Genomic DNA, 25,755 nt, shown 5'->3' on the forward strand with positions numbered 1-25,755 from the left:
TCGCTCAACCCCCCCCCCCCCTCCCGTATGCTTTATTTTTTGTTTGCCATAAAAAGGTTCTGGCGAAGTTCGGCGGTACAATAGTTTTAGAAACATAGATGGTAATTGTGTTTGTATTATCACTATAAACACTAAGTGACATGCCAGCCATACTAAATTGTGCATTTTGTGTCCATATTTACTGGAAATGTTGCTTATTATTAAGGTCGAAAAATGGATCACATATGGCCATGGGCGGCGATCCTGGGGGGGGGAGGGGGATATATCCCCCCATGAAAATGGGTGGAGGGGATGTAATACACGATATCCCCCCCCCCTCCACCAAATGCCAGGGATAAGAATATTTTCATGCCTACATTTATGCATCATCGTTAATGTACGGCTCTTTTTTAGCTTCATTTCTCGCCTACCATAAACGCAGTGCGATCTTTTCAAATAAAGCGTCTTTATAAAGCAAGAATAGTTGACTGTAGGCTTCATTGGCCCTATAACAACAAAATGTATTATTGCGCCCACGGTATTGATATAGTACATATATGCACCCTCATAGTATTCATACAGGCCCTATAGTAGGCCTACACACGTACATGTTCCCTCGAACAGCTGAGAATCTCATGTTACCAGGGTAATGCTTAATACACGTTTCACCTGGATGCCCTAGCAATTGGTACCTAGGAATGTAACTATGTGTAATTGTGTATTGCATGTGTATAGGCCTATAATAGCCTGCATGAGGCCATTTTCTTCAGCGAATAATATAAAAGAGCTCTCGAACATTCTAACGTTGCGCCTGAAACAAGATTGACAGGGGCAATTTTCCCAAAATAACACCCGAAATTTAAAAAAAAAGTATTTTGGATCCTGATTATGAGATATTTCGGACATGACATCCCTATTTTAAAGTTGGGTATATGCCGCTTGGAAACCTCGGGAAGTGCCGTTTCCGGCCATCTAGAGGGTTTGTTAATCCCAAAATTTTCTTTTACGCTTCGCGCCAACCCATGGTGGCGCTACGCTTACATAGTCAACAAGGTCATATCCCCCCCCCCCACTCGGAAGTACGGATCGCCGCCCATGCATATGGCACCATTTTGCATTTCAGCCCTTCTTCGAAAGCAAAAATTGTCCACCCCTCCCCTTAGACCCATCCCCCAGGACGGCGATCATTCATGCCTGGCGCCCCCCCCCCCTATTGGAAAATCCTGGATACGCCCCTGAACATATGCGTCGTTATGTAATGTCATTTCTCAGTTAATTTTAGACATTCGTGACACATTCGTCACTATGCTAGAACTAAATTTTGAAGTTTCTTCCTGTCACACACTAGTATTCGTTACTTTAGTGTGTAGTAGCCATAGGGTACACCGTGAATTTTCACTGTCAAATGGGGGAAAGGCGAGGGGGGGGGTAGTTGGAATAACCTTACGATAGAAGAAAATAGTCGAAGCAGTGGTACATTGGTCTTATTGATTTAAAAGAACGTCCACGGTTTGTTGCAATGTATAAAATAGACAAGGAATTTGTTTGGGTAATGAGTGCGGATATAAGTGTTTTAGTATGTTTTTCTTGGGTGATATGGATGGCGTAGGATAGGGGTATGTTGGGGTACGAAGGGCAAGGGGAGCCGGCTGCGAATTTTTTTCCCAAACCGGTTTGCAATTTTGTGTAAATAGTCGTTCATGATTGGTCGGAAAAGTTACGTCATCACCATAGAAACCTTCACTTAGAGATTCTGCGTCCATTTGTTGCAACGAAGATATACCCGTTCAAAATTACCCGAAGCTTTTCGTACATATATGTAGATATGTTTGGAAAAGGTTTAGACATGTTAAGCACACTAGTATTGTATGATCTACTTTGATCGAAGTTATCTGTGAAGGCATTAATCGATAACATCGCACAGTGAAAGTTTCTTACAGGGTGCATCACACGTGCGCTGTAGCCCTTATATGTATTATAACGGTTTACACAGTGCAGTGACGGAAATATATCATACTGTACACTATACTGTATATTCACTCAAGACTCGTGAACTCGCAAGTGTCAGTGTGTAACTCAGTATTTGCCTTCGAACTTCCAAGCGGCAAGAGATGTTCATTATTTATGCTGACGCCACGAGCAATCTGATTGGCTGAAAACTCCGTAATTGCAAACCTGTTTGGGACAAAAATCGCGAGCCGGCTGCTGAAAGGGTGGTACATTGGTCTTATTTATATTAAAAGAACCCCTACGATTTTCTACAATGTATAAAATAGACAAGTGATTTGCATGCATGTGGTATACTTTATTCCGTTTTGATGAAAATGTTCACACATGCAGTTGCAAAAATAATAGTTCCAGTGGCGTAATCTGTTAAGTCGGAACTCTTATGAAGCACACAGACTACGGAAAATTGTGTGCAATTCTTCATTTTCAAGTTATGTATTAAGTGAAATGTCTCTGACAATAGTTTCTAAGTATCCCTTCAAACGTTTTGGAAGGTTTTGCACTATACTATCCCCTTGAACGGAATGTTTAACCTCTTGTAAATCCTTAGATTTAAAGTGGGAAGGTTTGAGCCCGTCCTGTTTGCGTCTCGGTTGGCGTCATAAATTGCTTCGCCACAGATAGTAAGATTCATATGACTGCAGTTGGGGCCACATTACATTTTTGATTGACCGAATCCAAGGGCGGCGGAAGCACTTTTAATCTGGGGGGGCACCGACATCAAAGGGTACTTTGCAGAAATTCCATTGGACTGATGCAGCCTTATATTTAGTACCCTTTATAACTCTTATTGTATTAATTTATTTGCGTATACACATCACTCCAAGTCTCCATCAACACCCCCCCCCCTCCTTTAAGGAAAATATGCATACTAGCACAGCAATATCCATGTGCAAATTGGGAAACAAGGAACAAGTTTTCTTTTGAGACAAAATGGGGTGAAATCATGCTAGTTGCTAAATGTAGGAATCTTCCTAATTAGAGTTTATTTCTTGTTAATATCTTAACATTTGTTTCCATTCGAAATAGCTTTGAGTTTGACCCACAGAAATTCATTAAAAGTCAGGGGCGTAGCCAGGATTTGCAAAGTTGTACGCACAACTATCTGAGCGGATCGCCACCATCGGTTGGCGCGGAGCGTACAAGAAAATTTTTGGTTTTACAAACCCCTCAGATGGCCGGAAACGGCCCTTCCCGAGTGTTCATTCTGGTTCCCTGGCCTCTTGCTAACTTGAGACACCTCAATTTTTATGTAGAAAAAGGGCACATTTTTAACCTGCGGAAAAGTGGGGGGGCACGTGCCCCCTGTGCCCCCCCCCCCGGTTCCGCCGCCCTTGACCGAATCATACTTCCGTTTCTCATGAAGTTGATTAATTTTTTGGATATTGATTAATTAAGTAACGATTTTCTTCCAGTCTAGATAATCATTTCATTAGCAGTTTCTTTTTTCCATGGTAATCGTACTACTTATATGAAAATATTCTTTAAATTGTATGATTGCTTTCTACTTCTTTCATTTTTAAACTAAACGTTGCTTTTTAAAGTTACAAGTGTACTGTTTGAGGACTGATTAAACATTTGCAGAAGCTTATTCAAGACAAAAACTGTTTCAATTGTTAAGTCAAATGTGTGACATATATGCATGTTCCTTGATATGTGTAATTATTATGATGCGACTTCAACTCACACACGAATGTATCAAAGACAAAACACGAAGCAGGGCCACTTTTTTTATGCTTAATATTTTATTTAATCATCTTAGTTTCATAAACTTTGTATTGTTTTAATACGCTACATATTATATAACTGAATATTTAAGTGAGACGGAATCAAGAAAAATTGCCTCCATGAACTTAAAGTTTCTTAAATGTAGCTGAATAGAAAAATAGAGTTCGCATCACATTTTAATGATACAAATATTGTCCGTTAATATTTGTGAATCGGTATTTTGCACTGTGAACTTTCATTATATTCTGCAGTCTTTGTGTAGAGTGAGGGATATTACGGCACTGAGGAAAAAGGCCGTTTGCCAGACTGTTACACGGGTAAATTTGAAATACTTTCATGTTGAGTATAATGTGCTTACATCAAACCAGACGAAATCCAAATTACTTATCAAAGAAAATTAATGTTATCTTTAATAAAGGTCACATCCAATCAAGTCCTGGTTACGGAACTTGAATAACTGAATTTGAATTATTGAATTGTAATTAGACTTTAACTTTGAATGGTAGAATGGTACATTACTTCATTATAAGAATGTGAAAGAATACTGAAGAAGCAGCAACAAGGACTAAAGAAATAGCAACAACAACAAAATTAATGGCCTCTTTGAGAAGGGATAAAAACAAGACTAGTATATAATAATCATTAATCAAATGATATATTAAAGGTTGTCCATTTAGAGAACTTCTTCAGTTTTCCGCCTTCAACGAAATTATTCAACAAAGTGGTTCCATTATTTGCAAAATGGTCATAAAAACATTTCAGTAATGATCAGGTTCGAACACAAATGGTTTGAAAGTTGGTCTATTGCAGAATATCTGAAGTAAGCTAAAAAAAATATTAAACAAGCTGAGTGGCAAAAATATTATACATAAATAGTAGAAACAGGGAAGTTTATATAGGGAAGTGTATATATATATATATATATATATATATATATATATATATATATATATATAAACATGTACCTTGAAAATGTAAAAAAGTCACTTGTAGAAAAGGGAATGTAAGTTTTATACTAAAATAAAATGTTAACAAATTAATCACCAGTTTTAATCGTTTTATTAAAATCTTTACCAACTAATTCATATGTCAAATGAAACTTCAACATAGCTTCCGCACCAAATTAATTTCCTCATTTCCCCTTTCCAGAACTTCTTTGAAATGTAAAGTTAATTTTGATCAATATTATTGTCTCCTTTCAAAGATATGTCAATAACGAAAACTTTAAATGTTTCAAATTAAACGTAAAATTCAGTAAAGTGATAATGAGAAGGCGTACTTATTTGCACCATTCAATTGGTCGTCGCATAACTACTAATGCGGCGCTACTAAATTGGCTATAAATAGACCCAAATAATCGGACACGCTTTGTTTATTTACTGACAGGGTATGTATTATACATAAACCAATCACGTTTACTCTATACCTTACATTGACACTTATCCCATAACTATACTGCAAACTGCTCATCGGGCCTGCAAAAGCAATAACAAAAGAATGAGAATTATTGAAAGTTGCTATACACCTGTCTATTCGTTGCGAATTCTCAATTCCATTTAATGTATGGGATAAGTCTCGTCACTATAAGGGCATGGTCGATCTAACGGTTATTATCTGTGAGTGACGTCATTTATCACGTTGTAAAGTAAGCTAAAGTTGAGATTGTCAATACCGCCACATTTGACAGCTGACATGTTCAAAAAATGTTAAGTATGAATGTCAATAGAAGCGATTCATTTCGTGTTGTCTTGCTTTAAAAACAATTTACTTTTTTTGGGCAAATATTTATTGGATGGTTTTCTTGTTGGTTACGTACAACTAATTGGTTCAGCAATCTTGCCATCTTACAGGTCGTTAATATTAAGATATATCATATATATATTGTCACTTGTCACGAAGAGAAGTTGTTTGGTAACGAACATTTCAATATTCCAAAACTAATTGGTTACGTATTGTCTTACGACCTGATTCTTTACTGGATCATAATTTAGGAGGACCAGAGATTCCTCTACCGTATCCCCTATTTTCAGCGAGGACATTTCCTCGGCATTAAAGGCTGGAGAGAAACTGGCGCTAAGATCTAATTCGTTGTAACCCCAGTTCTTTCGTCTTTCAGCCTCCCTGCGGTAAGTCTCAAACGCCTCTGAGAGACTTTCTTTCATGGCTAAGATTTCCCACGGGTTGTTGACCTCAACGATTTTTCGCGTCACTGTTTGAGCATTGCGCATGCTCTTTACCCATTTTGCCGCTTCTCTGACGTCATTTTGAACGCTAGCAACTTTCTTTTCCCTGATTGTCATTATTTGACTACACAGGGCGTCCCTATTAGAACGAAGCGTCTTTACGACTGCTTCAAACGTTTCTTCGACGTTTTGGCATTGTTCGCGAGCCTTGCTTTCAATATTCTCTATCCCTTCCTTTCCTGTCTTAATGTGCTGAACATAATTTTCCATTTGCTGGTCAGCTTGCTCTAGAAGGGCTTCCAGATCTTCCCTGGTATCGGGAGCTTGTCTTTTCGCTTCTATGCATTCGTGGTCTCTGTGATCCAGTATTGTACAATCTCTGCAAACGAGTTTGTTGCAAACTGTGCAGTAATAACGGAACTTCTCTCTCTGGTGCTTCCAACAGTAAGGAGCCTTCACTATGGCAATCTTTGCCATGTACTTGGGGTCGGTAACTTTCTCGATACGGATAACCGAATGAAGTTTCATCCCGGGTAACCTTGAATGGCCTTTCTGACACGTGACACACACAGCGATACTACATTCCAAACAGAAAGCAACGATTTCGTCTTTTTGGCAGAAGTTGCATTTTTGGGCTTTACCAGCTTGCGCAGTTAATTGTTCGAAAAAGTCTAATCTTTCTGCGAGATTTATGAAACAAACATTAGACGGGAATCCTCTGACCCCACTTTCCGGTACATCTATTATCAGTCTGCAAGTCGGGCACGAAAACGGCTGGTCAGCAAGTTTACTTTGGTAAGCCATGAGACACCCCTGACAGAAACTATGGGCGCAAGGAAGAATCTTTGGTAATTTGAAGCGATTCATGCACATTGTGCAACGAAGTAACTCCGCATCTGGAAATCTACCGTTCGCCTGAAGTGCCATGTTTTCAAAATCAGCACCGACGGACGGGTGGGAAGTGGTGGCGCTATTAGTTTACGTTGTTTTCACTAGTTCGATACGACAACAGTTGTAGGCTGCTACAAAGTACACCATCAGTTCGAGATCGGTGCAACTAGTAAACAAAGAAAGAAGAAGAGAACGTCACATTACTTCACATCACATCACATTAATTCATATCACATCACTTCACATCACATCACATTACTTCACATCACACCACCTCACGTCACATCATAATCATTTCATATCACATGACTTAACATATCACTACACATCACATCACTTCACATCATATTACTTCACATCACATCATATCACATCACATCACGTCACGCTACGTCACGTCACGTCACATCACATCATAGCATTGCATGTCATTTCATATCATATCATGTCACTTTACATCACATCACATCACTTCACATCACTTCACTTCACATCATTACACATCATTACACATCACACCACACCACACATCAAATCAAATCACTTCGTATGACATTATATCACATCACATCATATCATATCATATCATATCATATCATATCATATCATATCATATCATATCATATCATATCACATCAAATCACATCACTACAATCGTATCATATCATGTCACATCACATAACTTCACATCGCAAAACTTCACATCACATCACATCACTTCATATCATTTCATATCATATAATGTCATACCATATCGTATCGTATCACATCATATAATTTCGTATCCCGTGTCGATTTAGCTCTTCCAAATTTCCCGACGGAAAGGGGAAGGGGACACATTCGCCTACACATAGGATCAGATATGGACCTATTTATTACTTGATATGATTTGAAACATGGCTTACCAGTGTTGCTTTGTATGGGTATGTTTTGTCATACGACTTAATGACATAAAAACTGGGGTCAATATATTCCGCTGTGGGCATAGTAGTCGAGTAGTATAGACTAATACTTTCATGTATGTAGGATTTGCACACCATGTCTGTGAACTGTTACTGTTAGTAATCACACAGGTCGCTGCAGGAACGTAAGCACACTGAAGGGCACAACGGGATCACGTGACGCGAAGGGAAGCAACACAGCATATGGACCTGATACATGATTGTATGTTTTATGGATTCGTTTACAAATTAAAAAATTGAAACAAATCATTTTATCATTTATATGTAAAATGATTGAAGCTAAGTCGTGCACATTTGGTAGGGGTATTTCTAAGCGCGTGCTTAGGCCTACATTATATGAGTGCGCTGAATAAACTCTTCTCAAGTTCCTAGACAAATTAAAGTCAAATATTAGCTAATTAAATGGATCCGGTTAATTATTCTAATAAACCAATTAACCTTGATTCTTACCTCTATTTATTCCAAGATTGTAGTGTTATTTCTTCTGTCGCAGTACCAGGTCAAACACCAAACATAGGCCTACTACGAAATCAATCCTAAAAATGGAATTTCTGTTGCTTGTTCTGACGGTACAAGATGGCGGAAGACGCCTACATTAGGCGGTAAATTAAAACCGTTCTATTAGCGTGGATAGACTTATAACTGCTCATTCATTCAATTGTTTACAAATGTCCAAAGTCCAAAGTCAAATTTGATGGGAGTGATAAAATAAACTGCAATTGTCAACGTGTGTCTCGTCTAGTTATACAGACATTCACAGACAGATTAATGCTTGCATAGTCAAGTAAACTTGCGTGAAGTTTACATCTGAAAAGAAATTAATTCTAAATCCCCAGTCATACATGAACACTATACGGGATAACATGGGATTGCATACTTGACCATCTCCAGTGTAAACGTAGGTTTAGATTCCGGTACCGAGAAGGGAGCTTACAATTTAAAATATTAGCGTTTCTTTTGTGGGACTCATGAATTTAATTAGCAGGTTAAAGGTTTAGTCATAGTTATAATAAAGAACTGCCTTCATTTTCAGGTCTATTAGATTCACTGCCGGAAATCTTCCTGGCTCAATCCACTGCCACAGTACTCATTATGGGGCGGGAGGTGGGGGGTGGGGGGAATTGACGCATTTTGTCGAGTCAATTTCCTTTCTGAGATTACTGCTTAGTAATCCAAGTTATAACTCGTAGCACAATCGTACAGAGTAGAGGTATCAGTAGTTTTATAGAGCGTTGAAACTATTTCCAACAGTTTTGTTCGACTTAATACATAAACTGGAAAGAGACCTTGAATCTGACAGAGTAATTGGGGTGGAGGGCCCATAATTAAGGAACTCTGTTAGCTACCGAGAGCTACAAGTGAAACAAATCTTCTTAAACACCCTTTATGATTAGCTTCAACAGGCGTGTAACCCCTATATTACTCGTAACTACCTATATGGCTATTTGTGTAGCGTTGTAACGTTACTCATCAAGCAGAAATATAGACACAACAGCTACTGCGAGTTCAGATCAGTTCAAAGTATATTTTCGCATTTATCATATAATAAACCATTTAACCATAAACCATTTAATATATGTTTTATTGACGGATTGAGTGATCAGAACTTTATGCACGCTGCAAATAAAACAGCTTCGGTATACACATGCAGTAACCTTGAGAATATAAAACATTAAAAAAAAATAAACGGGAAGAAATACAGACCAAATTCAAATGAATGTATTTTCAAGAATTAATCATAGATATAGAAATAAAAAGAATCAAATGGAATAATTTTGTGACTAATACAGTATTTATTATTTTGCAAATATATATATATATATATATATATATATATATATATATATATAGCATATAATCTTAATGGGCATACTCTTACAAAGCATACATTTATCTTGCCTATAGATAAATATGAACGTACCAGTTGAGGAGGCACTATTATTGCCAGAATGTTTATTTTGAAATATAACTGCACTGCCACTATATTTTATAATAAGTATTATATCGCAGAGGATTGATAGCACAGACAAGCACTTAGGTGATATCAGCAAGTTTTTGCACCTGTTATTCCCTGGTATGGCAATATTAACATATATTTGCTGAAATCAAAATTTATTTTGCGATATTAGCAATTGGTGATCTCAACAATTGCTTGAGTCATCGAGTGAACTCCTAGTATCATCAGGTGAATTGTTGATATCAACAATTGCTGACATTTAAACATTTAAATGTTTCATTGGACATCCTAAGGGTGCAACTTAATATCCACAAATAGTGGTATATTACATTTATATTAACATATACACAGGAACCTTACAGTGAAATTATTTACAGAACTTGATATAGGTCAAAAGTTTGGGTACAAAAGCCATGTCGATTGTACTTTTAAAAAAAAAGTACGATAATCCTTAACAATGAAATATTGATATTTCTCTAAAGTTAATACATTTTCTTTCTTTTTTAGTTTAGTGTGTGCACTCCAAGTTGGGTATCGATATCCGTATATATAGTTATATAATAACATATACATGACAAAGCAAGTGTCCCACTACAGCATTACTCATTGTTAATACTTTAATTTGCTTTTAAGTATTGTTTTTCTAGATGCATACAAATGTATATAAAACAGATTCAGTCAATGTACTTCACTCAATCATAAGCAATGGGGATCTATATGCACACATTAACAGAGGGCGCTGTCCTTTCTAGTTCCGCGAAACTTCTCAGAAACAGTCTCTGAAAAACTGAGAATTCCTATGAGGAATCTCTGTTAGATACTTCTTGGCAAAGTACCTGCACATTCCCTTATTCACACATTGTGTGAAACATTCGAACTAATAGATTCATAACTAGCACATAATATTAGCAACGTAATGTTCCCCACCGTTCGCTTGGCAACTGAACATACATCTAGTCTTCAACCAATCAGAAAGCTTCTTTGTAGTATTTTCAATCACGTCCGCTAAACTTAGGATCAGCTTTCATCGTCTCTCAAATTGTATCCAAGTCTCAGAGATGGAATAAACTGAACTTATTATACCCTGCGACTCTTCTCGTAATTATCGAGGACGAGATCTTCTTACAAAATTTCTTTTCACAACTAGCGCAAAGATAGTATATTTTCCTCAAAGCGGGGTCTTGCTTCATTTTCTAATCATCGATTTTCCTAACAGTATTTCGTGTTTTTTGGGTTTTGTGTTTTTTGTCGCCCTGAACACCATCATGGTGCGGGGCAATGCTATTACCCCAGGAGACATGACGTTTCCCTTCCTGGAAGGATCTTCTTCAAAGTTGACCTTTGACATCGCTGCCATGGTTTTTTCAGTATATTCAAATTTTGGTTAAAAGATCCTCCTACAAAATGAAGGTTAATTAGCGACTGATGAATTGTTCGATTTAAAGGGTGTGAAGACTCACGCAAAAAGAAACGTATAATGCCGGTAATAAAAGTGTTAGACACCACCATCAATCTCAGAAAATACACACACACAACTTGCTACCATCGGTAATTAGACACTAGTGTACAGTCAGTGCATACAGCTGCGGTCAATACCCACAGCACAGTGTAAAAACAATACAGCGATGGACATCTCAGGTCCAGCTAAAGATAACAAAGTATCACGTTTCATAACTGTACTGTCTGCATTTTTGTAGCGACACGAACAAAAGGTCACTTGCAAGCAACGGAAAGTTAACTTTTTTTCAGATGGCCGCACGCGGTTTGGGGCGAGTCTTCAATGCCTTTAAATCCTCATTTTTTAGATACTGCATTATAGAAAATAATATATTTTTCTTGGTACAAACAAAAAATTACAAATGTTTTCTTCATTATTTAAAGTGAAACAAGGCTTTAGTGTTAAGTTAAAGAACTGCTTTATAAGACAGTGATGAAATTGTAATAAGTGAGTATAGTAAAGATAACTACGTCAACTTTAAAAATGCTGTGCAAGAACTGTTGTGTGTTGCATTGTTCCCATAATGGCTAATAAGTAATAATAGCGAATATAGGAAGTTCAACGAGACTTAAAAAAATCAATTCTGTGGCCTAGATGTATTCCCCTTTATGAATAAACATTACCTCATACTAAGAGCAAATTTAGTTGGTTGTACCGGCATGGTCGTAGACGTTGCGATCATCAATAGCTCGAAATAGACTTTTCCCTGTAGCTTGACCAGCATTGCTGTAGGTTTTATGATAGATAAAGCATATAGATAAATCTCACGCGAAAATATTTTTTTTATATATTTTTTTCTTGCAAAGCAGCGACATAACAATTAATTCGGTTAATTGAGATCAAATATTCGTGTATTCGACGATTAACTGAGGTCAATCAATGGTAAGGTAAGGCCACTAATTGGGTTGTAACATGCTGACAATAAAGTCTCATATTTACTTTTTTCTTTTGCGATAAGATCTTCGATTTATTTTCCTTACAAATTGCAGGTTTTTCGAAAATATATTCCGATGTAATTACTACACACATTTAACACACGACTTGGTTATATTAATCAACCTTAGCAACCAACATTTAGTACATGGACCAGTTTTGCGAATCATGGAGATAGATAGAAATATTGTACAAAAGCACTGGTGAAACACCGCCTATGTTTAATATGTTCTCCATTTTTATTTTCCACTGGGATCCCTAAATCCAAATAGCCATTTTCTATAAGAATATTCAGGAGAAACAAAGGACCGCTATTATCCCGTACTTCAAGACCCATTATTTTACAGCAATTCCTTATTCATATAAAGTGTGCAATGGAGTGTAGGCTTCAAACATCATTTAGTCTTTGCAAATGTCTCCCCATTATTACATGTCAAAGTCAAGAATTTACTTTGTGTCCATCGGACATCCTGTTATGCTCTGTCTTTAACAGCCCTAACAGTTATGCCACGTCGTTACCCTGACTACTGCAGTGACCCCGTAGGTGTTCAGCCCTTACAATTAGCCTGTCCCGTCATTACCCTGACTACTGCAGTAACCCCGTACGTGTTCAGCCCTTGCAGTTAGCCTGTCCAGTTAGCCTGTCCCGTCATTATCCTGACTAGGCTGCCGTAAGCCCGTACGTGTTCAGCCGTTACAGTTAGCCTGTCCAGTTAGCCTGTCTCGTTATTGCCCTCACTACTACAGTAACCCCTACGTGTTCAGCCCTTATAGTTATATCCTGCCATTACCCTGACTACTGCAGTAACACGGTAGGCTACGTGTTCAGCCTATACTCTTGAAGTGTGCCCCTTTTTTCAATGTTTCCTCTCTTGATTAAATAATTTCAGAGATTATGTTTTCTTTCGTTGTAAGCGTTTTAAGTACTGGGTGCTTAATCTTAGTAACTTTGAATCATTATCGTTTTTTGTTTTCATTTTCATAAACAGGCAAATGTCATGTGATCATTTATGTTAATAAGTTATGTTTCTTCCTTTAAGAGACTAATGTATTTACAAGCCTGGGGGTCGTATCATAAAAGTCCGTTCCAAGTTTCACTCTCCCAAAAGGGAGCCACTTAATGGGCATGTTATTGTTTTGCCTAACCAATGGCCAACATATATAGGGTACAGACTGCGGTCATCTGAGACATTTTCAGTATATCATTTAAACTAATGAAGATTGTGGAAGATACGACTACAAAACAGCTTAATGTATTATACATGCAAAGATCATTGTGAATGGCAACCTCTTTCCCACCCCTTCTACACCCTAAATTAAAATAGTCCCTTTTCTTTTAATTTACTGCCTTTTTTTGGTAAGACCGAGGAAAAGATAAAAGAAGGTTCAGCATATTTATTACTCTGCCCCCCCCCCTCCCCAACACCCCTTTCCATCCTGGTTACCATGGTCGCGAATTCTTTCTTACTAAACCGAATTGTTGCTTACGTCAGCGATGAATATTCATAATTTTAAACAATAGGTAATGTCGCTAAGTATCTTCTTCTTATACCTAATAACCTTATCTTACAAATTCCTCAAATTTTGCAATGGCAGTCTCATATATTAAATGCAAGACGGAGTTACAAAAATCATATGCGGGGAAAAGATATGGTATTTTGGAGATTACATATTGCAAAGAAATGGATGATGGAATACAACGGATAAATATAGATATAGAGGAAGAGAGTATAGGTGTATATAGCCTTTCATAGGTATAGTTTTTTTGATGATTAAATGATGCATTGCAATGGAACTGCCTTTACTTTCCGTAAAATATCAGTTATTGGTTCGTTTGATTCCGTGATAATAATTGCTTGAATTCGCTGGAAATGACACAACAATTATATTATAACAGTTTCTCTTCAGAGAATAACACCTTGTGTTATCAAGGGGTGAATTTTATTTGTATGTTGAGTTCTTAATATTTAGTTTCCTTCACTTTGATTTATAAAACTGTTTTAATCTTTGTAAAGTGTTTAATCAAATTCCTTCCATATAGATATCATTCAGTTTGTCTGAATTGTACTTCATTAATTCAATCCTTTGAAATTTCAGAAAATAAAAGAATATTTCCCTTCTCGGTTTCTCCACAATATGTTTAGATTGTTGGTAAATCACTGCAACTAAATATAAAACAGTTGCTGTCGTGTTTTCGGGGTGGGGAGGGGGTGGGGATCATGGTGGCGATGGGGATGGGTAGACATGCAGCACAACCTATAACATATATATTGGGACTGGGACCCTTACTGCAAGAAGAAAAGCTGTTTCGTGTTAGAAGAATTTGATTGTAAGAACGTTGTCTAAAAGCAAAATTATAACCCAAAGTAAGTGTCCTTCCTGCCCATACTACAAAACGACTGAAGTCTTGCTATATCGTGTTCATAGGAACTGAAATCGCAGCTAATCGATCATATTCGTATATGGGATGAGGGGTGGGGGGGGGTTGGGGTGGGGTAGAAATAGTTATTGACATTTGCCTACTGACATTAATAGGTTTAGCCTGATATAACATGAAGTTAACGAGCTCATCATGCATGTGAACTATTTATATAGATTTGAACTGAAACATAACAAAACTTTATTTTTAATATAAAGAAGATAACAGATGTTGAACGATGGTTTCAATTTCTAAATTATATGTGTGTGAGTTGATTTGAGGAAAAAAATCTCGGTTTAGTAACAATGATGAAAAGAAGAAAAATGAATTAGTTGGCCGTGACCTTAGTGAAAAATCATTAATATTTTTCTCTTTTTTTAATACACCTTTCTATCATATAATATACATTTTTCCCCCACACTTTATTAATAAGTACACATTGCGCGCCTTTCTATACCTTGTAAGTCAGTACGCAAATTTCGGCAAGAAATTGATACAATTCTTAAGTTGCATTTTTCTTCAGTGATTTATTGGTATAGTTTTATATCTTTCTTAAAATTGGTCAAAAAATAGAAAGTTTATACAAAAAGAAATGTTTCTATTATTTTCCATTTGGAACAGAATTCTATCAATAAAATCGGCAAAAAAAAGGCTTAAATTCTAAACAATTTCTACACACAATTATCATACAACCTGCATGTCGTAAACTTTGTCGACAATCTTATAGTTTGTTGGATAACATGCCGAGTACTTTCTACATTTCAACCAAAGATGAATAAATATGTGTCTATTTTTTGTCGTCAGCAAGTTTGATTATTAATCCAATCAATTGACACCAATTATATTGGTCATAAAGTACTTAATCAGGGTCGGCAAACACGGAGGATAGTGGGTGTGGTGGGTGCTAGGTGGAGGGGGAGTTTGCACCGGCGGAGTTTTAAAATTAACTCAAAAGTGACCATTTTCATAGAAAGAAAAAAATCATTTAGCGTTACGAAAAGTCTCAGGCTTGTGTTACAAAAAAAAAACACATCCTTCGTTGAAGGATTGGGCCTAAATAAACTTGTGATTAAGAATAATTATAAAAATGCCATTGTGAGGAAAAAATCAATACCGGAAGTTGTGTTACAAGGTGTACACAGAAAATCCAATTTTTTGGCAAGTTTAAGTGAGTTAACTGTGTGATTTGCCTCCTCAAATCAAAGTCATATGTCCCCACCGGACCTCCAACTCCCCCCCCCCCTCCCCCATCACAATTTGTGATAATAAAAAAGTAACTGTAACTTAAAACAAATTAAGACTTGGTGACGTCACGTTTCGAAGTATAATAAAGCTACATTCATGAAAATTAATAATCCTCATATTTTTGTTTTGAAAAATGAAACTTCGTAAGGAAGTAATTTCAAACGAAAGTAATTTATACACCGTTCCAACAATCCCCACCCTCTACCGCACCCATCGAATTCAAAAGAAAAAGAAAAATATAGAACAGAAAGAAAAAGCCAACTCAACTCTTATATAGATACAGCTCGATAGATATATACACAGCGGCACTAGTGCGGGCGGTGCGATCACCCGGGCCCTCGCCCCAGGGGGCCCGTTGCAGGGACAGAAAAATAACAACTCATCTGCTTGAGCCGGCCGCTGGCCACATGTGGTCATAAGGGCCTGAGAGTGACATGCATATTTAAAAGAAATAAAAATATTAAAACTTATCCATCAAAGTCCAAACCATAGTTTTTGGTGATATGAAGACTATAACTATGGGGTCATTTCTATCACTGTACCGGACCCTGTTGGTTATTGCCACACCAATGGATATATAGCTATAAAGGTTGGTCTTGATTTACGATAAGGCGTGATTGATGATTATGAAAGCATTGCTCTATGAGAACGAATATGCATATATGCATTATATTATATGCATTAGTAGCAAAAATAAAACATGTCATGAAGTGGCAAACAGAGATCAGTTTATAGTTTGATGTCCCATTTTCAAACAAGACTTCTTGGTGATGATCATTGACCCGACAGCCAGTTTACTCAAGTTTGGAGGTATAACCTTAGCACTTCATAAGATCCCGCATATATCATATAATTATAAATACAAAACAATGATGTTGTCAGTGCGTGTGGACACGTCGTTCAATCTTAGTGAAGACATTCGTGTAGATGCAGGCTAGTTTATATCACTACTATCGGCCATTCATTTCTTAACATGTTTGGAAAAAACGCTTCCCGGCCTTTTGGCTAAGGTCACGTGTAGTATTTGTTCCCTTTCGAGGGGAATGGTGATGCACACCCGACGATGATCACACAGTCACAGTCCCGATGCAAGGGGACTGGGGTTTAGAGCCGATCAGTCGTTCGGTAGTTTAGTTTTCGTGCCCAGGTTCTTTCCTGGGCGACTTTTTCTCAAAAAGTATTGTTTGGAAAAACGGAAGGCGACAGATCTAGTCTTTTAATGACTATTTTCTCAGGTAAACAGAACTTGATTTTGCAAACAAGAAGTCACATATTTGTTATAATCATGTAGACAGTCGAACAACAATCTTGTCAAAGTAAACCATTGCAACACAACAAAACTTAGCATGAATGATGATAACATATGTATGTAGATTTACAGCGCTACTGAAAGAAATATTACATCTTTTGAAATACTTACAGACTTACATGTTCATTTTAATAATACAGTCCAGATGGTGAGTATGCGGCGTTGAATTTATATTGCAGTAATAATGCGATTATATATACACGATTATATGTATGTATTTATATTGTATAGATCAATGTGCATTCATTTGATTTGTCAATTAGCAGACAAAAGTCGTTTAAGAGTAATGCTCGTATCCGAAGAAAAAAAAAACCCGATCGGAATTATTAATTTTTCAAGCATCGGATTAATATGTTCAGCGCTTGTCAATGTGAAGATCGTGATTTCAAATGTACGCAGCAAAGTAAGTCGAAAATTACTTTTATCATAATATTATTTCCCAGCGTCATTTCATTTATAACTGTCGTTACCATGTTACGAAAGCCGACTTCTCAACCAAACGATTAATATACGACAGAGTAAAGAAAGAAAGAAAAAAAAAAAGGTTGAAAAACAAATTAGAACCTGAATCTCTGTGTAGTTCCTATTAGATAGAGAACTATTTTTTTTAAGGCGCACTTATTTGAAAATGTACACTTCGGGATTGCACATTCCAGTTAGCAATAATTAACTGCATGAATTTGTACGATCGTAGGTACGGCTTCCACGTGTAATGTTGACATTGCCTCAGACGAGCGGCTTAATTGATTGTGCATGAAATCACAGCTAACCTTTTTCTTCACCATACGCAACCAAATATACACCTAGCAGATGGCTATAAAAGACGCGCCGATTTTATCATCAGGAAACTTAAACTTTAATTTACTCATGTGCAACCACATGTTCACCCTTTAAATGATTATTAAGAGACATGTGTATACTCTGAATCAACTTTTGCAGTTTTTTTTTTTCGTTATCAAATCTTTCCAAATAATGATTTGAAGCGACCAGCTGCGGGTTTAAACTTCCGGGTATAAATGATAAATGTATCCTTTAAAGATTAGCTATTTCAATCGTACTTCCCCTTCTCCATGTCGATCAGGTACTCGCTAAAATCGGCTAACAGACTCTCAAACGTCGGCCTGTCTTCCGGTTTCCATTCCCAACAGTTTCTCATGATGCCGTAAAGACGATCGGGGCAATCTCTCCCCTGTTGCATTCTGTAGCCGCGTTCTAACTGATTGGCTAAGTCACGGTTGGCCATACCTTTTGAAAAAAAAGAGATAGTGCTAAGAACTTCAACAATGTGCAACTATAAAATGGCGGTGTGTATGGTTTGTTTGTATGCAGTCGTCCCTTAACCGATCATCTGATTGTTTCATTAATTAAATATATATGTCGTTTTTGGTGACATATTTTGCCCTTCTCTAGAGATCAAACATGATGCTTAACAACTCGAAATCATTTGTGACTCCTGAAGCCAGATCTCGAAACAGATACTTTGAACAGACTTTATTTTAATGAAATAGAGGTAAACGAAAAAAACCAAATGAATGTATATAAATGAAAATCGTAATGAGAATATATATATTATAATTGAAATCGTAATATATATATATATATATATATATATATATATATATATATATATATATATATATATATATATATATATATATATATATATATATATATATATATATATATATATATATATATATATATATATATATATATATATATATATATATATATATATATATATATATATAAAAGATAAACAAGCGAATATTTTTAACAACGAAATACTGCTATATTTCGGAGTGGTCACCACTCCATCGTCAGGCAAAAGTACAAGATCAATTAAATACAAGGGCAAATATACATCCAAGGACGACAATAGTGATAAGCATGAGTGATTTTTAAACTAGGAATGATTAGAACAACCAGCAAAAAAATTTTAGTGAATATTTTTAACTTAGGGGTGAATAGAACAACCAGCAATAAAAAGTAAATAGGGATTAGAATAGCTCCAACCCGTAGCTCCAACCCGTAGCTCGCTACATTTCTATTTAGGTCAGCATTTTAGTCTTTTATTAGGAGACTCTCTTTAATCTTCCTCCTGAACCACTGGGGTTCATTACCAATAGTGGCACAATGGTCAACAAAAGTAGGCAGATGATGTTTATGCGCAGTACAATGAAGGTTAATAGCGCCTTTCTGACCACCAAAGGAGCTTATTTTTTTTAGATAGATTTATAGATATAGATATATATATGGCATCAAGACTTACCTGGATATGGCATGATCCCTTTTGTTTCTATTTCAGTGAGTGTAATTCCGAAAGACCATACGTCAGATTTGGTACTGAATTTTCTCTCCAGCAGGGCTTCTGGTGCTGTCCACTTTACAGGAAATTTGTTACCTGTTAGAAACGCAAAATGAAATGTCAAACAGTGACTTTTCAATGACACACAAGGCATGGCCAAACTGCACAAACCATCATACATACACACAATAGAAAGCAAATTCACATATAGACTTATACGCGAAAAACATATTTAGTGACCATTGTGCTGGTAAAATATTTGGCTATATAAATTCACACTAACACTAGTAATACATTCGCTGTGTCTGCATTATAAAGTATCACAGTAGCATCCGTTATTTTAAGAATTTCAGCGATATAGTTCAATTTCAAATTGTGAGACTCAGTAAGTTCCCAGAAGACTGATTAGTGTTAATGGAGTGCCAGTCACTCTTATCATTGGATGTCAATTTCGTTATAAGACGAGTTATAGTGTTTTCACTCTATATTAGAAACAAATTTGCTAGAATGTTACTCAGAATGATCAAAATGGACACTCTAAAGAGAGTGAACATCCACTCTGTGGAATTACGATTATATTGTACATCTTTCTGCAAAGAGATGGGATAAAACATCACATTGTGTGTTTAATATTTTGTCTGCCAGTGGTGGCCCCTGATTTTGTTTTGGGAGAAGGGGAGCATGATTAGTTTCCTCCTTCTCCTGTTATCAGAACCAGAGCTTGACGTGAAAAGTGCATTCGTAATGTCGTAACATGTTACTATAAACAGATGTCAAATTGCGTGAGAAGGGAGGTACTTCAAAACCTGGCAAGATATTCTGAACTTGTCAAGATGACCCTGTGACAATATAATATTTTGATTTTGATATAGCGCTTTACATGCACCAGCGATAGGTCTCAAAGCGCTTTACAGACGTTATATTACCCCTGGTCAAGGATAACCTGTCCCAGAGACAATCCCTCCAGTCGGCAGCAGTTATATACTGCGCCCAATGACAAGTCGGACGCCTTAGCCTGATGGCCACCACGCTCTCAAGTGATTATTTATACATCATCTTGTCTATGTAATTGTACAGGCTCTAAGAGAAATGCTTTGAAGATTTTTCTTATGATAAGCTGGAATAGAATCCAGTATATGTTGGTAGAAATATTAGATACCTGTAGCTGAATATATTTCTTCATCCAAAACACGAGAAAGACCAAAGTCTGCAACTTTCACGTGATGGTTCTCTCCAACCAGGATATTTCTTGCTGCAAGATCACGATGGACGAAATTTCTTTTCTCTAAGAACGTCATTCCTGATACGATCTAAGCAAGCAAAGAAAGTATTATGCTTATCTCTAAAGTAAATTAACAAAGGAAATAAAGGCCTAACTGACAACTTATAACCTTTCACTTTCAAATAGGTACAAAAACAGTAGTGTGATATTTTTTTTTTCCTTTTTTTGCAAGTGATGTCATTTCTCATGCCGCGACAGCCGGAGGGACAAAGACACGGTTGAGTATGGTAAGTCTTTTAAGGTAACATATACTCTAATTATTTTAGTTTCTTAATTAAATATTATGCAGATCGATATGCATGTTCTTAAAAATAAAAAAAAATGAAACCTTATATTTGTTACGAAAACACTTCTTATTCAATTTAAAGAAATGTTGAACCCATCGCACTTTAGAATCCCGTACCTTTCAGTTTAAAGGCAATGACTTCTTTAGTTGCTTTTAGAAAAAGCTTACAAAAGCACTTCATCAACATGTACTAGCACTTCGAATTGAAACTGGGGGTGAGGGAAGGGAGAGGAAGGGTTGGTCCTGTTTGTTTTGTTTTTTGGGTTCACTTTTCTAATTGTAAAGTTCTGTATTTTTTTCAGGGAGTGTCACTACCCGACTAGACCTATATGTTTTTTAAGTACCCTTCCTTTTACAAGTTTTGTTTCTTATCTCCTTCTATGTCATTTGTCATACTTATGTTGTGATAGAACAAAAATAAATAAATGAAATGAAATGAAATTGTCAACTTTTAAGAGATATATTATGCAAAAAGTTGACGTCGAGGACATACTGGAAAGTTGTTCAATTCCTGTTAATTCATTACCTGCTTTGCCATGAAAATCATATCACCGTGGTTGATATAACGTCCTTCTTTTTCTCGGAGGTATTTCAGAAGATCTCCATTGACCATGATCTCGGTAACGATAAGAATGGGTTCCTGTGAGCAGAGTGGGGTGGGGGTGGGGGAGGGTGTGGGGAGAGAGAATGAAAACGAAACAGTTTAAACCAGGAAAGAACTGAACAATAGGTTATAAAGTTAGATAAATTCTTACGATAAGCCTTCTCGACAGGCAATCTGTCCCTCACCCTACCAGCCCCCTTCCCCTACCCCTTCCTCCCGTTTCTTCATCTCATTCGCAGCCTTTACAGCAACGCAACAGGTCGGATTACTTCCACCGCATTTAGGACGATGTAGCGCCGTGATGGTTAGAACCTTCGCAAGTTATAGGATACAAACATTGTGCACGCCTCCCCTATAACTATCTCTGCCTTCATCACCATCTCTGAATCCCTGGCCAAAGACCTCTTCCTGTGTTTTAATGGCATGCACCCTTACCATCACAAACTCTCGTAACAGTTTATTATAAGAAATCACACTAAGCAATCCGGAAAAGCTATAACGACTTCGGGAAATAGATTTTGATCTAGGTCTTATAATGACATCTTATAATTAAGGGTAAGTCCCTTCTCATGCATGTTAATTCCCCCTGACTATAATATTGAGGAGAATCCTTTTTTCAATGAACTATTGATTTGAGGAGTTAAAGGGAGGCTGAAGACCAAACAAAGAAAACTTAATCCTTGTAACAGATCGCCACAATCTATTCTGGGTTACATTTGTTTTAATCTCTACGACATGATGAAGTAACTCGAACGACTAAACTACGTAGGTTAACATACTAAACACTACGCCAGCTTTTCAGGGATGAAAAACACAACCATGAAAACAACAAAATGAAACTTTTTAGATCACAATTTGTATGAGTAAATACATTTTGTAAATGTAACAATTCTGTAAGTGTAACATATGTTATATGTGTAACATATTTTGTGTATGTAACCAGATTCTGAGTACTGTAAAATATTTCTTTAAATGTATGATATTTTTCAAGTGTAACATAATTAAAAGTGTATAACATTTTGCAGGAATAAATTGTTTATGTAAAGCGCCATATACTCTGTATATGGAACATACATGGAATACATTCATATCAGTAAAATGCCAGCATCGGTACCACTATATGACTTGTGCATTTCGTGCATTGTGGACTATGACGTGGCTACATTAGAAATATTAATATTCATTATTCTTTCGTGTTGATGATATATATATGTATATGTATATATATATATATATATATATATATATATTTATATATATATATATATATATATATATATATATATATATATATATATATATATATATATATATATATATATATATTGGCCTTTTATATATGCTTACCCCCAATGTGCACACTCCTTGTAGGGCTAACAGATGTTCATGTTGTAGCTGTTTCAATGTCTTGGCCTCTTCAAGAAAATCTTCAACCTTCATTGATTTCGGTTTCATGGATTTAACAGCAACTTGTAGTTTGTTTTTCCATGTTCCTTGAAAAGAAATAAAAAATTTGTATCTCTTAAAAGGCATTTCACCAACAAATACAACAATTATTTCATCTCGTGCGAACAGTTTCCTTAATTCCTTTCTTGTCACCTTAGGATGGAGGGGGTCTAGGGGGACGGGGTGTTGCCCTCCCTTTTGAGAAATTTTTGTTCATGTAATGTGGCTTAGATGCAAAATGGTGCTTTCTTTGACAAAGCTTTGAACTGAATATATGTTTAGGAATTCTCATTCTCTATATGTGAATGTTTCGAAAGCTTCCAATTGATTGTTCATAATACGGCCAAACAGACTAGGCTATATGATTCTATACGGCAGCATTTCGGCTAAAATGACGGATATTTTCCTGTTATTTTGGGGCAAAACTGTAATAATGAGAATCGGGGCCCCTTCCAAGTGGCTACTCCCACCCACCCCCCCCCCCCACTCTCCCCCATCCGTAACGGCACCCAGGCGAGCCACCATCCTAACTAGTGGCGGAGTGTATAGCCTAGTGGTTAACGCCGGCGTCTCCCAGTCATGAGATCCCCGGTTCGATTCCCCGCCGACAGCAATGTGTGTCGTCTGGCAAGGGTGTTGTTCAATAACAACTTCCTGACATGGACGTTAAATGGATGTGTGCCGAGAGATTGGCTTCGGTCAGCTTGCGAGTCTATAAGCCTTCATGGCTTCTTTCGCGAGTTCCTGCTTGCGGGAAGATCACATATACATACATACATACTAGTAACATGTTGCTGCAGTTTTCCTGATATCCTGTGATGTTTGCCCTGACATTTTGTAACTTATACAACTATTGAAACATTACATGTTAATCTTAACTTTGGTACGCTGATGTTAATTAGTAACATGTAGGTATTGTTTCCTGATATACTGCAGTAATGTTTGCCCTAACATTGTGTAACTTTGATATACTGATGTTGAAACATTACATAGTAATCTTAACATTGGTACGCTGATGTTAATTAGTAACATGTAGGTAAAGTTTCTTGATATACTGCAGTGATGTTTGCCCTAACATTGTGTAACAGATTGCAATATACAGATGAATACAGTCATGAACTACAGCCTACTACTTGCACTGGGAGGCTAAGACTCGACAAATAATGAGCATAGCTCGTTCACTATAGTGGTAATAAACGTACGTTCAATTTTTACTTCCTTAACCGAACAAACAAATCATAAACTTCCTAAAAGTTTAACAAGTGCACAGACTCGACTACGTATCACAAAGCACTGATTCAATGGTAGGTTATAACACGCATGCGTCAGCATAATTTGTATCGCAAATATACAAGGTGGTTATTCCTAATAATAGAGTCTTTTCTTATCGAAGTAAAAATATTATACTATAAACAAGAGATCGAACGTTGGAAAATTATTTGGTGATTTTACCAACAAAGACATCAATGAGATCTTAAAGGTCTGCTGTATAGACCCCAACTATAGCATGCTATCATAGAAAAGTTTCTTGAGATTACGTAAACGACCTGCCTCGGTCGTAAAATGACCTCTTTTTACCAATTAGTCTGCAACGCCTGCCACATATTTGTTCTTGTATGAGGGTCTTTGTGTGAACGCTGTATGAAAAACTAAACTGTATACATGAACATATTTCCACATAGTGTTTACACAAAGAGCCTAATGGTGTTAAGAAGCTATGCTAATTGTAGAGCCAGAGGTTGATTTACGCCCTTGGCAGGTCGATTATGTAATCACAAAACTTTCCAGGCTATAGCGTGCTATAATTGGGGCTAATAAAGCAGATCTTTGAATATATATATTGTCAGAAAAAAAAACACCAAAAAAACAAAGGAAAAGATTTACACTATTGGTCAAAGATGTTGGAGTTAATTTATGCCGGGGTCAACTTCATACCGTGGGTTGATTTTGAGAGTATTACAGCTACACGTAATACATAACTCTGCATGGTAGTTGCACAGAATTACTATTTGTTTCTGCGATTTTATATATAAATATATACATATATATATACATAAAATACCATTTTATGGGGGGGGTATATAATTTTGGAGAGGTTATCTATTTTTTCTTTATGTTGACTTTTATTTTGCAAGTTCATATAAACTTTACTATATGACTCCATTTAAGTATGATCCCCCAGAATCCTGGTAGACAGGCTGTTATATAATATAGAATCCATGGACATTCTAAAGAGATCGGAGGTCGGAGAAATGGTTCTGAACGCCCCACCCCTCCCTTCCCTTTTTCTGAGATTCACCAACAGGTTTTATGGCAGTTCTTGTTCCGACAGATTTTCATATGATACAGAGACAGAAAGAGACAGCTAGACTGTTATGTGAACAATCACAGATAATTCAAGACAGAACTCGGTTCATGGTTGTGGAGCCAGTTTTAAAGCTTCACAGATCATGTTTCTTCCTTATTTCAATAACATTCTGCACATCTCTACCCGACCTCGAATTAGTTGGTTTCTTATTTAAGATACCAAAATAGAGACTTTAAAGTCAACAGCATTGGCCCTACATTTAATGTGCTAAAAGTTGCTTAAAATATATTACAGAAGTATTTTCCAGTCTGTTCTGACTCTCGAACTCATCCTTAGACACAGAGGAGGTTTGAACAATTAAAATAATGCTAAGAGAGACACAAAATGAATCAGAGGGTGGCAGTAAACTG

The 25,755-nt window shown here is 36.6% G+C and overlaps 2 protein-coding genes across 8 annotated transcripts in view; both read right to left on the reverse strand.

Annotated features, from left to right (window-relative positions):
• Positions 1-3,712: 3,712 nt before the first annotated feature.
• On the reverse strand, positions 3,713-8,375 carry LOC139973878 (E3 ubiquitin-protein ligase TRIM56-like). Its single transcript, XM_071980762.1, has 2 exons — positions 8,201-8,375; positions 3,713-6,954 (listed from the first exon to the last, which is right to left on the reverse strand). Exon 2 carries the CDS (start codon positions 6,822-6,824, stop codon positions 5,652-5,654), a length of 1,173 nt encoding a protein of 390 aa, XP_071836863.1. The 5' UTR covers positions 6,825-6,954; positions 8,201-8,375; the 3' UTR covers positions 3,713-5,651.
• A 1,822-nt stretch (positions 8,376-10,197) lies between these two features.
• The window catches only part of LOC139973861 (tyrosine-protein kinase STK-like), a 43,423-nt gene continuing 27,865 nt past the window's right edge, over positions 10,198-25,755 (reverse strand). For 6 of the 7 annotated variants that reach the window (XM_071980739.1, XM_071980736.1, XM_071980741.1 and 3 more), the window contains 6 exons: positions 22,939-23,084; positions 21,514-21,627; positions 20,579-20,729; positions 19,384-19,515; positions 18,170-18,356; positions 10,198-11,931 (listed from right to left, as the gene is read on the reverse strand). In XM_071980739.1, the coding sequence (XP_071836840.1) occupies positions 11,847-11,931; positions 18,170-18,356; positions 19,384-19,515; positions 20,579-20,729; positions 21,514-21,627; positions 22,939-23,084 (815 nt within the window). In that variant the 3' untranslated portion in view covers positions 10,198-11,846. The remainder of the gene's footprint in view (positions 11,932-18,169; positions 18,357-19,383; positions 19,516-20,578; positions 20,730-21,513; positions 21,628-22,938; positions 23,085-25,755) is intronic. The other variant, XM_071980737.1, reaches the window with a different exon arrangement.

This window comes from Apostichopus japonicus, chromosome 9 (genome assembly GCF_037975245.1).
Source record: "Apostichopus japonicus isolate 1M-3 chromosome 9, ASM3797524v1, whole genome shotgun sequence".
NCBI classification, from domain to species: Eukaryota; Metazoa; Echinodermata; class Holothuroidea; order Aspidochirotida; family Stichopodidae; genus Apostichopus; species Apostichopus japonicus.